The sequence below is a fragment of the Canis aureus genome, chromosome 14 (genome assembly GCF_053574225.1).
Source record: "Canis aureus isolate CA01 chromosome 14, VMU_Caureus_v.1.0, whole genome shotgun sequence".
NCBI lineage: Eukaryota > Metazoa > Chordata > Mammalia > Carnivora > Canidae > Canis > Canis aureus.
Genome location: NC_135624.1, coordinates 13,485,441 through 13,505,886, shown reverse-complemented (window position 1 = coordinate 13,505,886; position 20,446 = coordinate 13,485,441). Strand labels below are relative to the sequence as shown.

General features: G+C 40.3%; 1 protein-coding gene across 1 annotated transcript; it reads left to right on the top strand.

The window, feature by feature from the left end:
- The first annotated feature begins 10,354 nt into the window (after positions 1–10,354).
- On the top strand, positions 10,355–19,574 carry KCNV1 (potassium voltage-gated channel modifier subfamily V member 1). Its single transcript, XM_077847013.1, has 3 exons — positions 10,355–10,918; positions 11,787–12,316; positions 15,638–19,574. The coding sequence occupies exons 1-3, from the start codon at positions 10,452–10,454 to the stop codon at positions 16,147–16,149; spliced, it is 1,509 nt and encodes a 502-aa protein (XP_077703139.1). The 5' UTR covers positions 10,355–10,451; the 3' UTR covers positions 16,150–19,574.
- Positions 19,575–20,446: the final 872 nt, after the last annotated feature.

Here is a 20,446-nt window from a genome sequence, read left to right as displayed (position 1 = left end):
GGAATGTGTGCATTAATGCTTTGCCATTCATTTTAAAAGTGAGAAGCTACAAGCTCTAGGAGGTGCCCCAAAACCAACCACTTTTAACCTGGGGCAGGTATGATTATGTGGAACAAATAGTAGAAGATGATAGAGAAACCAGAAGTTGCTCCATGCATTGCTGAGGAGAGAGCGAGATGAGAGGCTGAAGGGGACTGATTAACCACTTATAACCTGAGCTAAATGAAAGAGATAAAGGAGGAGGAATTTAGAGACCAAAAGAAAATGGCCCAACAATGGCCTGAAGCAGTTCACACTCATGTATAACCCAGCAGTCATTAGTCCAAAACCTTCCTCCTAGCCCAGGATGATCCAATTGATTTCACTTAAACTACATAGGAGAATCTCATCTTCCTGGGCCATTCCTTGTCCCTCTAGAGTGAGGCATAAAGGAAGCCAAAAATCTGAGACTGAGCACAGATTTTTTTTTACCCAAAAAGGCTACCTATTACCTTAAACATTTTTAAATTATTGCACTATATTAAATTTACTTGATTAAAGTAAAAAATAAAGTTTAACTGATATCCCATAGCTCGAGCCAAATTACATTTTCTCTTCATATCTGAAAATATATGTACATTCATATGATCACATTTCTGTGTGTGCATGTGTGTGTATAAATTTTATATTTAGGTTATGTGTCCACTTATCCTATATAGTATGTATCAGGATACAGGAAATTTTTTGATGAAACCTTGCAAAACAGAATATAAAAATCCTATACTTTTTTGTATAACTCTCAAACATGTAAACATATATCCTGTGTTTAAGTTGTCAAAATACATATATTCCCTATAACAATAGTTTTCAAAATGTGAAATCTCTGAGGTTTATGAGACCTTTTAGGAGTTCTGTTTTTGTTTGTTTTTTGTTTTGTTTTGTTTTAAAGATTTTATTTATTTATTCATGAAAGACACACAGAGCGAGGCAGAGACATAGGCAGAGGGAGAAACAATAATAAAAGTTACTGATTTTACTAAAATATTAATTTTCTTAAATCTTATCACGGGCTGTGTATTTTTAGCATTTGATTTAACCAAATGGGAAGTGTACTGAAGCTCTCTGTAGCATGCTTCAGTACCATGCTTGTCTCAAGGAAAAGCACTTGTGTAGTTATTCTGAATTATAAGCTGAACAAACCCACTTTTTCCTGAGGGTCGCCATTTTTGCTTGAAAACATGACTGCAGGACAAACTATTTAGATGCTTATGAATAATTTTTAAAAAATGAATGAATGGATCCTGTTACTGTCAAGGAAAACAAACAATATTTGTTGCTGGTAACAAAACTTGAGCTTCCAAGTGAAAATTAGAATTTTGGAAAACTTATTTCTACCACCATAATAGCTTTGATAGCTTCCTGATACTTAAAATTTTTCTCAGTTGGTTAAGCGTCTGACTCTTGATTTCAGCTCAGGTCATGATCTCAGGATTGTGAGACTGACCCCCTGTCAGGCTCTGTGCTGGATTGAGCATGGAGCTTGCAAGATTCTCTCTCTCTCTCCTTCTGCCCCTCTCCCCACCCTCTCTCTTTTCTGATGAAATTGGAGGCAATATTAACAAAAGGGATTTTTTATATTGTTTATTTAAATGTGTCACTTTTTGGAGAAACCAGCATTTTCCAAAAGAATAATGTATGACATAACAAAATCATGCATGGATTAAAAAAAATAGCAAGGTCAGGATAGGCCAATGGATTTTAATATAACTGAATATGAAAGCTCACTGATACAGTTTCAGATCCTACTTTGAAACTAACCTGTCAAGTTCTAGTTAGCACAGATATATACAACAGTATATGCAAAAGTTGTTAAAATGTCTCTTTTTTCCAATTACCTATCTGTTTGACACTGGATTTTCTTTATAAACTTCAAAAGAAATATCAAATTGCAATAGTTTGAATGTAGAAGCACATATGAAAGTAAGGCTATCTTTTATTAAGCCAGCTATCAAGGAGATATAAAAACTTGTAAAACAATGTTATTATTCTTACTAATGATTTTGCTTTGGAAAATGTTTTATTTAAAATTATTTATTTTGTTAACGATTATCATGTTTATTACTGTTATTTTTAAATGATTTAATAAATAAATATTTTAAAAGTTTTTGCTTTAGTACGATAAATATCAATAGATACAGCCCACATCAGCAAAAGTTTGGGATCTTCAATAATTTTTAAGAGTGTAAAGGCGTCCTGGACCACTGCTTTGAGGCATGGGTCAGCCACCTTCTATTATAGCCATATTTGAAAACCTGCAACCTTAAAAACACATTCCTTATCCAGTACTTATTATATAAGAAAGTCATCTCCACTAAGTCACTGGAGAGAGGCCCACTCACTTTGTCACTCTTATTGCCCTAGGGACAGATTCTCCTTCGAATAGGAGTTGAAAGTTGCCATTTCTGCAGTGAGTATGACTCCAACCGTGGGCATGGTTTGCTCATATTCATAACATGAAAAGGCCACATGTTCCTCTATCATGGTCTTATCCCTATCTGTATAAATACACCCAAACTTGCTTTCTATTTTACAATTCGTCATTCAATAAATATTTTCCAAAACCTTCATTGCCAGTTGGGGATACTATCAATAGAATAAAAGTGAAAGAACACAAAAATTAACTCTATAGGGAGTCTTTTTGAAATTTTTGCTGAAAAATATTTGTGATACTTTCCTATTTGTTGGGCATTATTAAATGAGGAAGCAGTTCTATATTTTTGGCTTAATTATTTTTTAAAATATCAAATTAAAATACTTGATGTATACATATAAACACCTACTCATCCATAAAACTACTTGCTGTTCACCAAACTTCCAAATAGTCACTAATTGTCTGTTCTTGATTTTTCATCAGCCTTTGCTCTCAAAAGTAAAACATATGTGGCCTAGAGTTGGTGAAAATTTTGAATCCATTACTAAGTTTATATTTCATAAATTCATTTTAAAACCTCTGTCTTATTTCTATTCTTTCGCAAATTATTTAACTGGGACTTTTTTCATTTCAAGTACCATAAGCGGTATGGAACGGGATATTTCTCACTGCTGTCATGAAAATAAAACATTCCAGTTGCTAAAATGGATAAATTTGACCTTAGAGAAATTAAAAAAAAAAAAAATCTGGCCAGGACAAATTTGCTATGCTTCGACTTCCCTCTGGATTCCCATTTGGTTTAGTTTTCTGGGAAATCTGTTTGTGGGAGAACTGGGAGGCCAGGTCTATAACTGATCTGTCAATCAGATGCAATGGTGAAAAGGAGAAGCCATATGGCTCACTGCTATTTTTCATGTTGAAAAAATGACAAATTTTTTATATTCAGTTCCCACCAATTTAATTACACTGCATAGAGAAAATACACTCTGCAACACATGCACTGATCCAAGGCTCTTTTTTCAAATTAACCAAATTAATGTGTACTAACTAAAAAGCCATATTTCTACTCTTTTGAACCAGCAATACAAGTGTAAGCTAAACATACAGTTAAGTTTAAAAAGCAGCAATTTTGAACTCAAACTAAATTAGGTTTTTCCCATTTATGTGCAATGATTTAATATGTAAAATATTTATTTAAATTAACGTTCTATGTATTCATACAGAGATTAGAATAATAGGTATTTTATACAGGCTTACAATCTAGTTAACAAAACTACTTTGGCATAGAGTTCAGTATATGTGTCCTAAAAAATTACTTCATATTTTTCTTTAATTAGACCATGTTTAAAATGCAGAAGGATGCTATTTAAAGGAACTACACTATGTAACTAAGAGCCATTTTGTAAAGAAAAATTGCCTTTCTTTTTCCTTATCTCTACTATTTTCCTTATATTGCTTCTGATTTTTCACTACTTCTCTTGCATTGCAATAACAATGTGACCCACTGACAGAGTAATCAATGTAAACCTTACTATATCATTAGTTTTTTATGTGTTTATTGTGTCCATTCATGTATGTGATATGAATTATGTATATGATATGCAATACACATTCCATCTGTATATACAATGACCACCACCAGCATTTGCCAAAGTGCATTCCTATAAATATTTACTGATTGAAAATCTTTTCAATTTGAGTTTATTCCAGAAAAATCAAGTAAATATGACATAAAAAAAACCTTATAACACATATGAAATGTAAAGATTATCTCCCTTCCAATTACAGAATGGAATTCAAGTTTACTGTGTTCCTTCATAATGGAAGAAAGCACTAAATAGAGTAAGAACAAGTTTAAATGCAATTTAACTTTTAATATTAATAAATCACATATACTCGATGAGAACATTTTCATCGGTTCTGTATGACTATATCTCTATCAACATAAGTGAATTTGATAAAGCTGGGTTAAAAGGATTTAACTGGAATTTTCAAATTCAATATTGGGTTCACTTAACAGCTTATAGAACCTGATGAACAGAGAGCACTTGCCCTGTGTTTGCTCCACTGCTTCTAAACATTGTTTATAAAAATTTAATATCAGTGTAATTATATAAGCTAATCTAGTGAACAATAAGTGCCTGGTTCTACACAGTTTCTTAGTAACTCAGGAAACATTTAACTATGTCTTTTGCATATTGTAGTGGCCTGGTGAGAATCATTGAATGACCAAATCAATCAAAAGTCTTCTTTACAATGGTTAGAAGAAAGATCCAATTTATTAAAATGAAAATCACATGCAATATGATGGTCATGGATTATAAAATATATAGTCATCTCAATTGTTTTAAATATAGAATAGAAATTTTCTGTATAAAATAATTTTTACAGAGGAGACGAGCATTTCTAACAGTGATGTCTCATCATCGCATTATGTTCATGTTAATACCCTTCAAAGCCTTTGAGTCAAACAAAAATGTTCAAGTTTGTTTCTACTATCAACATGACACTTGAGAAATTATTTAAGTACTGTGATCCCGGGTTCTTATCTATAAAATAATAACGATAATATTACTCTCCTCATTGGGTTATATGAATTATAAACGAAGTGAGTAAGTTTTTAACATGGTGATAGGTGACATCCTATGTGATAGGATCACATACTAAGTGCTCAGTAAGGAGGAATCAGGAAAACATTTCTAAAATATAATAGTAACAATAATAGTGACAACAAAAACAATGACACGGCACTAAACATTTACATGAATTATCTCATTTAATTTTAAAACAATAGCATAAGGTAAGTACTCTTGTTACCCCTATTTTACAGATGAGGAAAAGGAGATACAGAGGGGATTAAGAAATTTGTGAATGCCACACAGCTATATAAAAGAGCAGAAATTGACTAAGTAAATGTACCAGCTATTATTATCATATTATTATCCTCATCATCACCATCATCAACCCATTCGGTGATCTCTGCAGCAGACTAGGCTATAAAAATGAGTTCTTGGGTACTTCCAAAGATAATTGCCTCCTTTTGGAAGGAATCCAGAACAAGCCCACATTAAGCTAAATTCTGCATTAGAGTGGGCTGTTATGCAGTTGGGAGGATTTATTCCAAGCACCTAGAAGACTCATGGAAGATGAATAGATAGAATTTGTCAGATTTTCCTTTACCTTTAAACATATCCCAGTGCAATGAGGAGGACAATGTCCATACACAAAGGCATTTTTAAACATCATTACAATGAGCTCATCTGGTTGTCAGTCCCTGGGAAATTAAGCAGTGAGTCAAAGATAGGCATGCATACCTTATATGAAATAAGGTCTGCATTGCTAATAAGTGATAAAAATTAAAGGGATTTTAGTGTAAAGGTATGAGTCTACACTAAAGCAGTTGAAAATGAAAGGTAGAGTCTACTCGAGTTGAAATCTCTAAAGCTCTCTATCAAAAGTATTTACTTGTTATATCTCCCCCATCTATCTAATTATTAAAAACAAATGTAAAGTTGTATTTTTTATATAAATTAATAATTAATGCACATTTTTATAAACATTTTTTCAATAACCTATGATCATATATGTATAATCATTTTAAAACATTTTTATAAAAGATGAGACAATGATTTCACAGAGCATCGTAATACATTATTTAAAAACATTACAGAAAGACAAATACAATATTAATATAAATACATTCTCATTATTTTTTCAAAAACCTAGATGAATGTTCCCACGTTTTGATAAAAGAATTCCCAATATGCTTCAAGTTACCTTTAACTTTTATTTTCTTGTTATCAATAATCAGTTCTTTTTTAAAAGTTTATTTATTTATTTTTAAATATATATATAAGTATAACATGTATATATATATATATATATATATATATATAGCATGGTGCTAGAACTCACCACCCTGAGATCAAGAGCCACATGCTCTTCCAACTGAGCCAGCCAGGGGCCCCTATCATTATCAATAAGTAATCAGACATTTGAAGTATGCTGGGGTTTTTTTTCTTTTAATCTAATTTTAAAAATGACTGTTAAGAGTACATGTTGTTCATTAATAAATTTAGAAATACACAAAAGTGGAAGAATTAAAAACCCTAGTTGAACCTGGAAATTTAATATTCAAATCAATCCTTGGAAGACTTGATAGATAAAGCCAAACACCAGGAAAGCATTTCTTAACAAGACTACTAATGGAAAATCACCTAAATATAACAACTGATGACTAGGGAAAATACACCCAAAGCCATTAGAATGTTGAGTTTTCACATCTCAGTACTGTGCTACCTCCTACCTGACAATCACATTCCTCCCATGCTTTGTAGGAATGCAATCGAAAGCAAGACCTCATCACCCCCAAGTACTTAGCAGCAATTCTCCTTTCACTTCTTGACATATTTTAGGGTATATCTCAGGTCAAGATCAGGGACCAGGAAGGCTATCCTTTGAATGGACTTATTTTCACTCTTATTTATCATTTCCTTTTCATTGGCCTCTCCGACTCAAATCTGGGTAATCAGTGGAGGAGGAGAGACAATAGATCAAAGGGAACAGGACAGGAAAGGAGGCAGAAATTTTTATTACTCAAGAGACTCTATATTTTTAAATGGGCCATTTGTGTTTACGCATTGTCGGTTAACTAGTTATCAGCTCTCTAGTTATGATTATTTTATTTAGTGGAAAGTATTTCAATCACAATTGAAGCCCAGTTGAAGATTTTAGGCTTTTAGCAGCTGAGGTGAAATCTGGAGTCAGAAATACCCCAGTTTTGATCTCTCCCTCTACTCCTTCACATAGTCACCATATAACAAGGGAAGTTGCTTATCCTTAGTGCCTGTGGGCCCCTGAGCTGAGATCTGTAACTACGGAAGACAATACTTCAGGGGATCATTATGAGAATTCAGATGCTTAGCTTGGGCTTGACACTTAAAAGGTGGTTATTATAATTCCCTCTGCAGGATGCCACTAACTACCCCTAAGTCTAGGGTCCTGGTGGAAGTGTAGGAGATCTACAAGCCTCAGCTACCTTCTGTTAACCTCTGGTTACCTGTCCAAGATCTCCCATCTCACTGAAAGCTGTCATTCTCCTCTGAAAGTTTTCCTTCTTCCTCATCACAATCTGTAAAGCCAGGGTAGACCTTTAATGTTAATCACTTGATGAAAGTTATTTACCCGAAGATATGAATAAGGCTTAGCGGGTCTGTGGACTTTTGCCTTTTTCAATGCCCAAATAATCTATAACAGAGATGGTGTGGGAGTTTTTCTTCTTGTGTAAGAGAAGCTCTGCTACCTTTTTTTTTTTTTATCTTTTAAGATTTTATTTATTTATTCATGAGGGACACACAGAGAGAGGCAGAGACTAGGAGAAGCGGGCTCCCCGTGGGGAGCCTGACTTGATCCCAGGACCCCAGGACCACGCTCTGAGCTGAAGGCAGATGCTAAACCACTGAGCCACCCAGGTGCCCACTCTGCTACCTTAAATAAATTCACACAGAACCTAAAAGTAATGATGAAGTACTTACCAGGATAATTTTAACTCCTCCATATTTTCTGTTTGGAAGAGTTCTTTACAGAGGCAAAAGTTAACCAAATGGATAGCCGTCAAAAGAACCATAACCTATAAATACTATACTGTTTTGTTTTTTTTTTTTTAATTTTCACTAAAGTTGCTCTTTATTCTCCCAGGAAAAACTTTAGTTCTACAAGGACAAAGATCTTGTCTGTTTTCTTCATGTATCTGTCTGAAGCACCTAGGATAGTGTCTGGTATATAGTGGATGCTCAGTAAACATTTGTTGAAAGATCAGGAAAAAGATACCATTAAACTCCTGCCCTCCTTTAGAAGTTTGCAAAAATAAATAAAAAAGTCAATAAAAGCAAACACACTCTGATTTATTTGAAAGCCACGCAAAAAGGAGATATCCCAAGCATTGTATTTATGAGGGCAGCCTCTGGTAAATTAGTCCTGCGTTTAAATTGGGCCTGTATGAACCTAAGTAAATCACTTGATTTCTCTGTTTTGCCTCAATTTCCTCCTTCTGTACAATGGGTATGCTTGCTACCTCATAGTATTGTTATGATGATTAAATGAGGCACTGTAAGGAGCTTACAAAAGTTGCTGACATAAAGTAAGCCCCCCGCTCACTGCACGTCGGGTGTTTTTACTGAAGCGTGAACTGGGGCTGAGGAAGGCACTGAGGCCCGTGGAGTAAACGACCGCGGGGGTCCCAGGGCCGTTGGCCCAGGTCAGGGCCGAACCGCGTCGTTTCAAGTCAGTTTATGAAGTTTTCCCCACTATACCAAGCTGCCTGCTCATCTCTTGGTAGATACTTTCTAAAACTTCTTACAAGGGAAAACCCCTCTATCATCTATCTAGATGTGCTCCACGCTCCCTTGCAAAGACTCCTGAAAACTGCAGGATTCCCAGATGCTCGCTGGCAACGCTGGAGCCCCCGGAGCGTCCGCCGCACGGCGCCCTCGGTCTCCCCCAGCCCGGAGTGGAGCACACTTGTGGAAAATTTTGTTCTTGCGCGTTGGTGAGCGCGCAGATCGGGGAACGCGAATCCGAGCAGCAATCCTCGAGGTGTCCTGGGGATGAATATCACACTCAGAGTCCCTCCCAGGGTGCCTCTCTCCCTGCGGTCTCACCTCCCTCGGCTCGCAGCGCTCCCCGCAGCTGGCGCTGGCAGCCGCGAGCCGCTCGCTCGCGCGGGCGGGGGCGGCCGAGGGGCCGGAGCCGGAGGCGGGGAGACGAGGCGAGGCAGCCAGCGCCGGCGCCGGGCTCCGCTCGCCGCACAGTCTCCCTCCGGGACCCGTCCAGGCGGAGCTCACGTGCACGGCGGGAGCACCCGGGGGAGGCCGGCCCCGCAGCGGCCGAGCGCGGAGCCGAAGGTGAGTGCCCGGGCCCCGGGCCCCGGACCCCGGACCCCGGACCCCGGACCCCGGGCCCCACCCCGCGCGCGGCCAACAGGTTGGCGGGGGCGCGACTGCAGGGCCCCGGCGGGCTCACCCCCCGCGGCTCCCCCCGGGCAGGGCGCTCGGCCGCTCCCCTCCCCGACCGTCGTTACTATTTAAACTCCTGCCGGCCCACGCCTGTTCCCGTCCTCGCCTTTTTCTGCCTTCCCTTCTCCCCAAACGAGAGCTCGGCCGTGTGCCGGGGAACGAGCCTGCAGCGCCCGCTTTCCGGGGACACCTGTCCCGGCAGAAGCGGCTCCCCCGAGGGGCGCCGGGGGCGGGGCCGCGGTGACCCCTCGTTCTTAGCGACTCCCTGGGGGGACTTCGGTTAGAAGTCATCGCCCATCATCCTTGTTCCTCATCCAGGAGGCCAAAACCACGGGGAGAGAGAAGAGGAAAATAGAGCGCGAGTGACGATCCGACTTGAATGAGAATGAATGGGAGCAGATGACGCGGCCCCCTCCCCCGCGTGCTCGCGCCCCCAGCGACCCCTCCCGGGGAGGCCTCTGAAGCCGCCGCCGAGGCACACGACGGACGAGTACGGCCCCCCCGGCCCCCGGCCCCCGGCCCCCCGCCCCCCGCCCCGAGCCGGAAGGAGCCCGCGCCCGGCCCCCACGTCCCCGCGCTCTGGGCTTCGCCTCCTGTGGGTCTTGCCGTCCCCCTCGCTTCTCGCCTCGCCGGGCTCCCCCGAGAGTCACCGCGCCCTGCTCCCCGACTCCGCACCGCCCTCGGCCCCCGCCCGCGCTGATCTGCGGCCCAAACTCCGCGGGCAGGGCCGCCGGCCGGGACCGCGTGGGAGGGAGCCTCGCCCCGCGCGCGCCCCCTGCTCTCGGCCCGGCCCCGGCCCCGGCCCCGGCCCCGGCGCCCGGGCCCCGCGGCGCTGCTCTCGCGCGCTCGCCGCGCCCTAGCGGCCGGAGGCGACGAGCGCAGGGAGCGCAGGGGGCGGGGAGCCGAGGGCTGCGCGGGCGGAGGGCGCCCCCCTCGGGAGTCGGGGAAACCCCGGCCGCCACCCTCGCCCGGCCGAGGCTTCCGGCGCGCCCCCGACCCTGTGGCGCCCTCGGGCAGCGGCGGCGGGGATGGAGCTGCCTCCCCGAGGGCGGGCGCCGCCGGACTCGCCGCTGGACAGCTGCTCCCTGACCTCGCTGGAGTCCAGCGTCTTCTGCAGCGAGGGCGAAGGGGAGCCCCTGGCGCTCGGGGACTGCTTCACGGTCAACGTGGGCGGCAGCCGCTTCGTGCTCTCGCAGCAGGCGCTGTCCTGCTTCCCGCACACGCGCCTCGGGAAGCTGGCCGTGGTGGTGGCGTCGTGCCGCCGCCGCGGGGCCCTGGCCGCCGTGCCCAGCCCGCTGGAGCTCTGCGACGACGCCAACCCGGTGGACAACGAGTACTTCTTCGACCGCAGCTCGCAAGCTTTCCGCTACGTCTTGCACTACTACCGCACCGGCCGCCTGCACGTCATGGAGCAGCTGTGCGCGCTCTCCTTCCTTCAGGAGATCCAGTACTGGGGCATCGACGAGCTCAGCATCGACTCCTGCTGCAGGGACAGGTACCGAGCGGCGCGCGGCGGCTGGGCGGGGGGCGGGCGCCGGGCGCCGGGCACAGAGGGAGGGCAGCGGAGCTAAGATGATGAGCGTCGCGCTAGCCTCGCTGAAGCCAGGCCTGAGAATACGTGAGGCCACCCCTGAGCTCTGAGATGGGGTGGCGGGGAGATCTGGAAAGCGTCAAAGACAGCTTGGGATTGGACCTTTTTGAACCTCTTCCCTTTTTTTTTTTTTTTTTTTTGAATGAATGAATGAATGAATGTGTGCCATATTCGTTTTTAAGGCAAAGGGGGTCAGGCCTGAAACACCTATTTGGTGATTGAATAAATGAGTCAGAAAACCTGGGATCCAAAAGATGCACGTATAGAGATGGAGGTTTCAATAGGGAGCGTTATCGTTTATCAGACCTACAACACTCACTAAACTTGGGTGTTGAACTGCTTTGAATACAGAAGATAGAAAATTGGTTCCTTGACCGTGAATGTCCGTGGGACTTTGATGATGACTTTGCTATCATCTTGCTATGAGTACTATTTCTCCATGAAGACCTTCCCATTACACACACAAGAAAGTTCCATATGGCAGACTTCTGTTCTCGTTACAAGAAAAATGGGTGATAAAAAGCATTAAAGTAGGTTTGCTATGTATAAATCCCTTTGTCTAAACTACCAGGAAAGCGTCATTTTAAAAATAATGATCCTAGCTGAGAAACTTTGAGTACCGTGGGCAGGAGACAGCCTGGGTGAAATATGAATGGACGCTGTCTGCCTTTTACTGAAATAAAAACCGTGACCTCATTGCTAAGTTTAATTTTCTTTTTACGTCTGTATTTTTAAAAAGTGAGACTAATCACCAAGTTGTTTTCTCTAAAAGATACTTCAGAAGAAAGGAGCTGAGTGAAACGTTAGACTTTAAGAAAGACACGGAAGACCAGGAAAGTCAACATGAGAGTGAACAGGACTTCTCACAAGGACCTTGTCCCACTGTCCGCCAGAAGCTCTGGAACATCCTGGAGAAACCTGGATCTTCCACAGCTGCTCGAATCTTTGGGGTCATCTCCATCATCTTTGTGGTGGTGTCCATCGTCAACATGGCCCTGATGTCAGCTGAATTAAGCTGGCTGGACCTGCAGCTGCTGGAGATCCTGGAGTATGTGTGTATTAGCTGGTTCACCGGGGAGTTTGTCCTGCGCTTCCTGTGCGTGCGGGACAGGTGCCGCTTCCTGAGAAAGGTGCCAAACATCATAGACCTCCTTGCCATCTTGCCCTTCTACATCACTCTTCTGGTAGAGAGCCTGAGTGGGAGCCAGACGACACAGGAGCTGGAAAATGTGGGGCGCATTGTGCAGGTTTTGAGGCTGCTCAGGGCTCTGCGCATGCTAAAGCTGGGCAGACATTCCACAGGTATTCAAATTTCAGTGATGCTTTTTAATTTGCCGTTGTTTATAAACATGAGTGCTTGACGATAGCCTAAGAGAAGTGACTGTGAATGGATACTCAGAATTACCAACTCCCATCCTTTACCCAACCATGATTTCCAAAACGGTATTGGGAAGCAAAACCTTGAATTGTTGTTATCATAGGTACAGAGAAGATGCCTCTCCCATTCCTTCTTTCCATAAGATGTGTGAAAAACAACTTGACCACTTGTTAGCCTCTATTTTAACCCCCTGCTCAGAAGTTGTACAAAAATTAAAGACCCTCTGCCTCTAGAAGTTTCTAGATGAAATATGCATAAACAGCACATAAAAAGATTTGCGTAAATTATTCATGATATATAGGGACATAAGCCAGTTTCTCTTCTGTGTCCAAGGAAGGGCTTACCAAACTTGTTCCTTGGCAAAAAAGAAAGTCAGCCCTGCAGGGCTTTCTCTAGCCATGCAAAAAGTCAGATGACCAGGCACTGGTGGCCTATCCCATAATTTTTGAAGAAACCGTGGAAATATTTGCTTTGGAAGAAAGCAGAAGACACTGACTAAATGCTTTATCTAGTATCTGAGAATTTTCTTGTCCCTAAACTGAGATGCATGAGAGAGATGGTAACAGGAATTCCTTAGCTAATATAAAGCCTTGAAAATCTAATGAACACTCTCTGTAGAAAAAATGCCAAACAACGCTCAGTTGTGCATGAAAGTTATAGTCAACGTCAGGGGAAGTCACTCAAATCCATTAAAGATGGTCCTTGTGTTCCTGAGGGCAGCGATTCTCAATGCCTGGTCCTGTGGCTGTCAGATGTTTTGAAGTAGGTATGTGTTCCCTAGGTTAGATTTTAATGAAAATAAGAACCCCTTGAAAAGCTCGTTAAAAGGCAAATTCTAAAACCTGACCCGTGAAGAGTCAGATTTTAGTATTTGGCGTTGCATCGAGGAGCATACATTTTAACAAGCTCACGAGGGATTTTGGTGGACTGCACTTTAAGAAACACTGGAGTAGGATGCCATGTTAATACGGTACATATTAACGCCATACACAAGAATACAAATAATTTAGCTAGAGAGTCCTATTACCACCTTATTTCTCCAGATACGTGCTTGACTAGTCACCTAAAAGTCATTGCATCTCCCTATTAAGATAGGGCGAAATTAACTTCAAATATGTTTTTTTTCCCCCCACATGGCTGAAGTAATTAGGACTTAACATAATTTTGGTAGTGTATTTTCCTAACTAGTCTCACATAGCAGGGATTTGATAATGGGGTTTCCAACAACTTTTAGAAGTACCACTCTTTGTTTTCTGACACACATAATAGGATGCTTTCTTCTAGTATTTATAAACTCCTCACAAGATTCGATTTAAAAACACCCAGTAAAGACTGCATTTTTTCCCAAAGAAAGGAAAAAGAAAATAATAGTAATTTCCGCAATGTCACCTCTTCAGGGGTTTTATTTTTTTTTTCAGTTCCAGAGCAGTACAAAGTATTAATAAAGCCTTAATTTATTGAAAGGATATGAACGCTTACATAAATATTTGATGATTTTATCTTAAGCATTACATTTAGCAAAATGCAGACATAGGTGACGTATTTCCCCATGTAGAACTATAAATATAAGTTGAGAGGTATTATAGAATAACAATTAGGAGAACAATGATCGGCTAGAGAGCCAAAGTTTAAATCCTGGCTCTGTAGCTTTGTCCTAGATATGCCACTTCTCTGTCCCTTGGTCTCCTCATCTGTAAAATGGCATAAAAATTCCATCAATCTCATATTGTCTTTGAAGATTATCTGAGTTAATAGATGTAGCATGTAGAAATTCAAGACCACTTTGTGTTTCCATACAAAATGGTTTAGAACATTTCATCTTGAAATGGAAACAGTCTCCATAAACACTGCTTTTCCTTATATGCTTACAGTGTATTTCAGAAATACAGTTCAATGCAGACACATCAAGGTTAGTTTTCTAAAAGGTATTCTAACACATTCTAAAAAAAAAAAAAAGTCTTTGGAAGTTAAACCTCAAAATTAATATTCCTTAATCTTTAAAAAATAGCTGGTAAATAGTTTAAGAATATCTCAAAAGTTTAAGAACAAACTTTAAAAATAATGAGAGCACAAATGGCATTTTAATGCAATTTCGAATAGTCTCTAGTGAATAAAAATGAAAATAATTCTAGGAGGTATTGCTTTGACCTTTAGAGACACTGTGACTTCAGGCTGATATGACTTCAAAATGCTGGATACACCTTTTGCAGTGTTCGGGAACTCTAGTGTCAGGGGAGATACCTTATTCAAATGACAGTCCCATTATGGGCTCATCTGACTCTTCTTAGAACTGAGTCTCTGGAGATGGAACTGGACTCTCTTGGGTATGTCTCCCAGGGGTTCATTGAATCCTCAGAATAGCAGTAGGGAATGCACCAATGCTTCAGAGTAAGTGGATTTCCCAGTAGCTCGAACCCCCCATACCTTCTTGCAGTGAAGGAATAATCTGTAGTCAGGTCTGTCCCCTTATGGAAAAGCAGAAACTTTCTGTACTCAAGGGAAATATTTCCCTGTAGCTTTGGTACTAGGGGTATGACTTTCAGTAGGTGTCGAGGGAATTCAGGAATGCCTCCTGATTAACCTTTAAGAATACCCTGTGGATGTGCATAGGATGTTCTCATGTCAGTGCGGTCACTGGTGCCTACCTTGCTCCTGCTGCGTCACTTCATTCTCATGGTGGACATCTTTTACTGCTTCTGGCTTTCAGATGATAATGCCCTGGTTATGTTCAGCTTCATTAGGAGGGTGAGTAGAGCAGACACATAAAATGTAAGGAGACAGCCTGAAACTGGCATAGAAAAGTGTGCCAAAGTGATGCACTGAAATGCACGTCTGGCCAAGCGAGCCCTCCGCTTGCCATGCTGCAAAGGCCTCCCATTTTATGGACAAAAGTATAATTCCTGTCATACATCCCCTGCCTGCCTTGCAGTCTCATCTTTCACTTTGGGTTTTTTGTACAAATAGTAGGTATTTAATAAATACCTAAGTGGATGAAAGAATCTAACTATATTTCTCTCAACCGTTTTAAATCTGGCCCTACCAATCAGACTATGAGCTCCCTGAAGAAAGAGATTGTGATTTATCATCTCTGTATCCCCAGGACACTGCCCAAGGCCGGAGACGTATTAGATATGAAATGCGTGTTTGTGGGCGGACAGCTAGGAAGGAGAGGGGAGGAGAGAGAAGTGGAAGGTGATGAGGGGAGGAAGGAGTGCCAGTGATTGACGGCAGTTGTTCTATTACAGGATTACGCTCGCTCGGGATGACGATCACCCAGTGTTACGAAGAAGTCGGCCTACTGCTCCTATTTCTGTCTGTGGGAATTTCTATATTTTCAACTGTGGAATATTTTGCTGAGCAAAGCATTCCTGACACAACCTTCACAAGCGTCCCCTGTGCGTGGTGGTGGGCCACAACATCCATGACTACAGTAGGCTATGGGGACATTAGACCAGACACCACCACAGGCAAAATCGTGGCCTTCATGTGTATATTATCAGGAATCCTTGTCTTGGCCTTGCCTATCGCTATTATTAATGACCGCTTCTCCGCTTGCTATTTCACCTTAAAGCTGAAGGAAGCTGCTGTTAGACAGCGTGAAGCGCTGAAGAAGCTGACCAAGAATATAGCCACTGATTCATACATCAGTGTTAACTTGAGAGATGTCTATGCCCGGAGTATCATGGAGATGCTTCGGTTAAAAGGCAGAGAAAGGGCAAGTACTAGGAGCAGTGGAGGAGATGATTTCTGGTTTTGAATTCACTTGCAATTTATTTACAAAAGCTTGTGTACAACTAACTCAACTGATAAAGCCTTGATATGGATGTCTGTATACTGTTGAAGAGTCTCTTTTGAGTACTATCCATGTTAGTTTTTACCAATCTATTGCTTGGTCTGCTAGAATAGTTCACATCTCCCAAACGAACTGCACATTGAGTCTCAAAAATAGTCCTTTAACACCACCCAGTACAAGTAGGTCAAATGTCTGAATTGTCAAATATAAAATAATACAATACCTATGACAAAGTTAAAAATTTTATGTATCACGAATCATAGAAGTTCTTTGCACCATTAACGTAAGAGAATGGGAGTTAAACTGCATAGCCCAGAGAAAAATGAATATTTAGGAACATACTGAACAACTTTGCCATTTAAAGACATTCTCCAAGTAAATAAATCATTCCTTTCTCCATCAGCTAAAGCTGTTAAATTACAAAAATTAGCTTTGCAAGCAACAATCCTGATTTGCCGACCATAGATGGTGACCCCCTCTTCCTTCTGGTGCAAACCACTGGTCACAGAGGGACTAAGTTCTGATTTCTATCATTATTATTGGAGATAGGAATCCCCAAACTGCTTAGCCAGCAACAGAAGAGTGCTGTATAGAGGCTTCAAGAATTGTGCATCCTCATTCTCCCCACTGAGTGCAGTAGTGTAGTCTAAAGCAAGAGTCTTCTGTACCCATGGGAAATCAGATGGTCTTAAAAACTCTTTTTATTGATGTAGTGTTCAAATGTCTTTAAAAATCACAAATACGTAAAGGTGAAGTAGTGAACATCCTAAATATATACACTGAAACAGTCTTATTTCATAAAATGAGAATGATATGTTGAATGATATCACTGGTTGAACTTGTAGATCTTTTATTTGTTAACAAAACATTATGGATAGCTTTCTGACTGTTGGGGCAAATAGCAAATGTTCAAACTTTGCACGCATTTTGGCAGCATTTGACAGTCCTCCGTGACAATAATAAAATTCCTAGACATTCTGTTATATGGTTAAAACCAAAAGTTCTAAACCTAAGAATTAGTTTATGATTCCCAATATTCTAGTAAAGGATATTTTAAAACTAAGAGTGATACGGAGTATCACTTTAACACCTGCATTTTCAGTGTGTTTAATAGTGCCCCCCAAGGAGCACTATTCTTGGGGGCAAAAATATCAGTCCTTTTTTTCATAAAACAGATATATACATGCAGTACCTGAACAGATATAGACTATATCTATGGTGTTAAAATTTCATGGGGTGGAAAATTAGAAAAAATGCCTAAGAAGCTCTTTGCCAGGGTTGGGTGGTGATAAGAAATACACATTGAGAAATACTGTTTTAATATATGGCTATACCATAGTTCATCAAGTCTATTTAAAATACCCTATTATATTATCAACCACCAAAAAAAAAGGGAGGGAAGGAAAAGGAAGGAAAGAAGAGAGAAGCCAGTCAATTATAAGAGGCCCCTGATTATAAAAATGCATCCAGATTTTGGATATATAAAAATTTTAAATATGCATCTTAATAAAATATCATATATAATACTTCTAGTTTTCTGGCATGCATGCTTAAGCTCTGAAAACATTTTCAGTGATGTCATGAGTTTTAGATGGTATGCTAAAATATTTTAATCCACTTGGCTTGTTTCCACTTCTCCCAAATATTATGAAAGATTTAGGAGATATGAATAGTAATAAAATAAATATTTTCCCTCTTACACAATTCACAGGTGCTGAAGCATAGCATAGGGTCACTAATTCTAGTATAAATTCCATCTGTAGTCTGAAGGTGAAACAGAAGTTAGATACAGAAGCCAAACGTACCGTGGCTTCTCTAGAATTCTCCCCACTAAGAATAGTTGCTCTGGCAGGTCTGTGCTCTATACTCATCATGTATTGTGTCATTAATCCCAAAATGTCCCTATTAAACAATTATTACTATACTATTTTAAGTATTAGTTTATTACATTTATTCATTCAACTAATATTCATTTAGAACCTGTCTGTGGAGGGCACTAGAGATTCTTATACCAGAGTAAGTCCTATTCTCTTTTATTTAATATTCTATTCGAGGATGTGAGGGGAACACAGATGATAAAAACTGAGGCATAAGAAGGTGCAATAACCTGCTTAAATTCACATGCCCCGTATATAGGTGACAGAGCCAGGAATGAATCCCAATGTGCTGGACCCTGAAAATGATACTCCTAAAAGTCATAGCTTTCATTATTGCCACACAACTTGTGGATAGGGATTCACTTCGTAAGCAGGCAAGCCAATTTCTTGTGGATGGAGAGGTTTAATATGCCTTAAGAAAAATTTCAGCTTATTCTCAGAGGTGGAATGGTGCTTATAAGGAACAGTTGTTGTCATGCTTTATAGTCATTATTAGACAAGAAAAACATTATCTTTAGAATAATTAATAGCTAGAAAATAAAAAAGAAAAATGAAAAAACTGTATGTATTCCGTAGAGATATTTTTTCTACCACCAAAGATTCTAAACATGTTCTTCACAAATGTGGTATGTTAGCAGTATATATTTTGTCAAGATGTGGACATTTCAAAAGGAAATTTTAAATACCATTGCTTAGTCAACTTTGCTGTTAGATAAAATATCAGCGTACTTATTCAACAATGTACATATAAGAAAACCAAGTTTAATTTAAGTAACATATGAAATAATTTTATATCCTTTCATTTAAAAAACATTTGATATTTTTCATAAATGTAAGAATTATTGCTGTAAAACAATGTATTTAATTTGGAAATATAAATAATGGAATTATTGGCTTTCTTTAAGCTATTTAGAGAACACAAATTAAAAACATTTGTGTGCACAGAGGTAATGCTTGAGCACCTAAAAGAGCAATTTTAAGAAATCACTATGGCATCTCTAGTAGAAGTGGCATGATGTTCATGTTTTAATGTTTTTTTTCCCTATATATACAAAGAATTGTTGCATTTATCATTTTCATGCAAATTAGTATTAAGTATAATGTATTAGATGCACAAAGAAGTTAACTGAGGTAGAAATCTCAGTGCTGTGTTTCAATGTGGAATTCTTACTCTGATTAAAATCTTTTGACTAAGCTCTTGCAGAAAATATATATGCTGGCCCAAGTTATCCAAGCAAAATATTATCATTGGGTAAAATGAATGCTTTGACAAACATTTCCGCTGAAATATTTTGTTAACATGAAAAGCCTATTCTTTTGAAATATTAGCCATTAATATCTCTGTCTTACCAATCCTTCAATTCAGGTCCAAGATATAGGTTGGCAAATGATGTGTTTTAGTGCTTCTCCTGGTGATTTTTCCTTCACAAAGCACCACCACCCCCAAGCCTCTTTCCAAGCCATGCTGATACATGAAATAAAAATGTCATAAAGGAGAATTTTACTCATAAACCTCACTGGCAGTTGCTTCTGTGATATGTCTTTAGGGCTAATGGGAAACATCCTCCTTCGCCTTATATTAGAATCACTCCCTTGCTTATCTCCTCAATCTCCTCTCTTCCTTCCTGGTATTGAATCAGTGAGACCCAAGTCCTAATGAAATCCAATCTACTGCCTACTTGTGGCTGCCCCCAAAGAGCTGATCACGAGTACAGAAAAAAACCAATGTATGCAGACTGCTTTCATTTTACATTCTCAACTACAACCCCAAATGGGTTCTTAATGCTGCAAGGCAATCATACTGCAATTCCTGAATGTATTCACTCTCTCTGGATAAATATAGACCTCTAACACCTCCTTTTCATTGCACTTTCATTCGGAAAATAGAATCAAATTTTCCACAAGGGCCGACACCCACATTTATCCACCTACTTCCACCTGTGCCTATTCACTTTGCCTTCCCTCCTATTATGTGGACTAAACTGTCCATCCTATTTCTCCTCTCCAATTCTAAGACATTGCTTCAAAAAGCCTATCCCCTCTCCCTATTATACCATTATTTTTCCCCCTCACTACTGGATCATTTCTATCAACATATAAACTTGATTAATTTTCCCATCTTAAAAATAAAAAGCAAACAAATGAATTTTTACAACTCCTAGAATCTATGTCATCCTCTAGGAAACACCCTACTCCCTGGTCTCCTTTATGGCAAAACTCCTTGACAGCACTTTTATACTCACTTGCTCATTTCTATATTCACTGTATTTTCCCTATTCTTTCTTGAAAGTCTACTCAAATTACCCCTCCACCCCTACATATCCTAAAATCATTCTTCTCAAGGTCAGCAATTACCACATCATTGCTAAATTCAATCATTAATT

Excerpts from the sequence above, each read along its gene's own strand:
- KCNV1 (XM_077847013.1), top strand. The coding sequence starts at position 10,452 with ATGGAGCTGCCTCCCCGAGGGCGGGCGCCGCCGGACTCGCCGCTGGAC. Across the intron at positions 10,919-11,786 it reads GACTCCTGCTGCAGGGACAG|ATACTTCAGAAGAAAGGAGC; the intron begins GTACCGAGCGGC and ends TTTCTCTAAAAG. Across the intron at positions 12,317-15,637 it reads GCTGGGCAGACATTCCACAG|GATTACGCTCGCTCGGGATG; the intron begins GTATTCAAATTT and ends GTTCTATTACAG.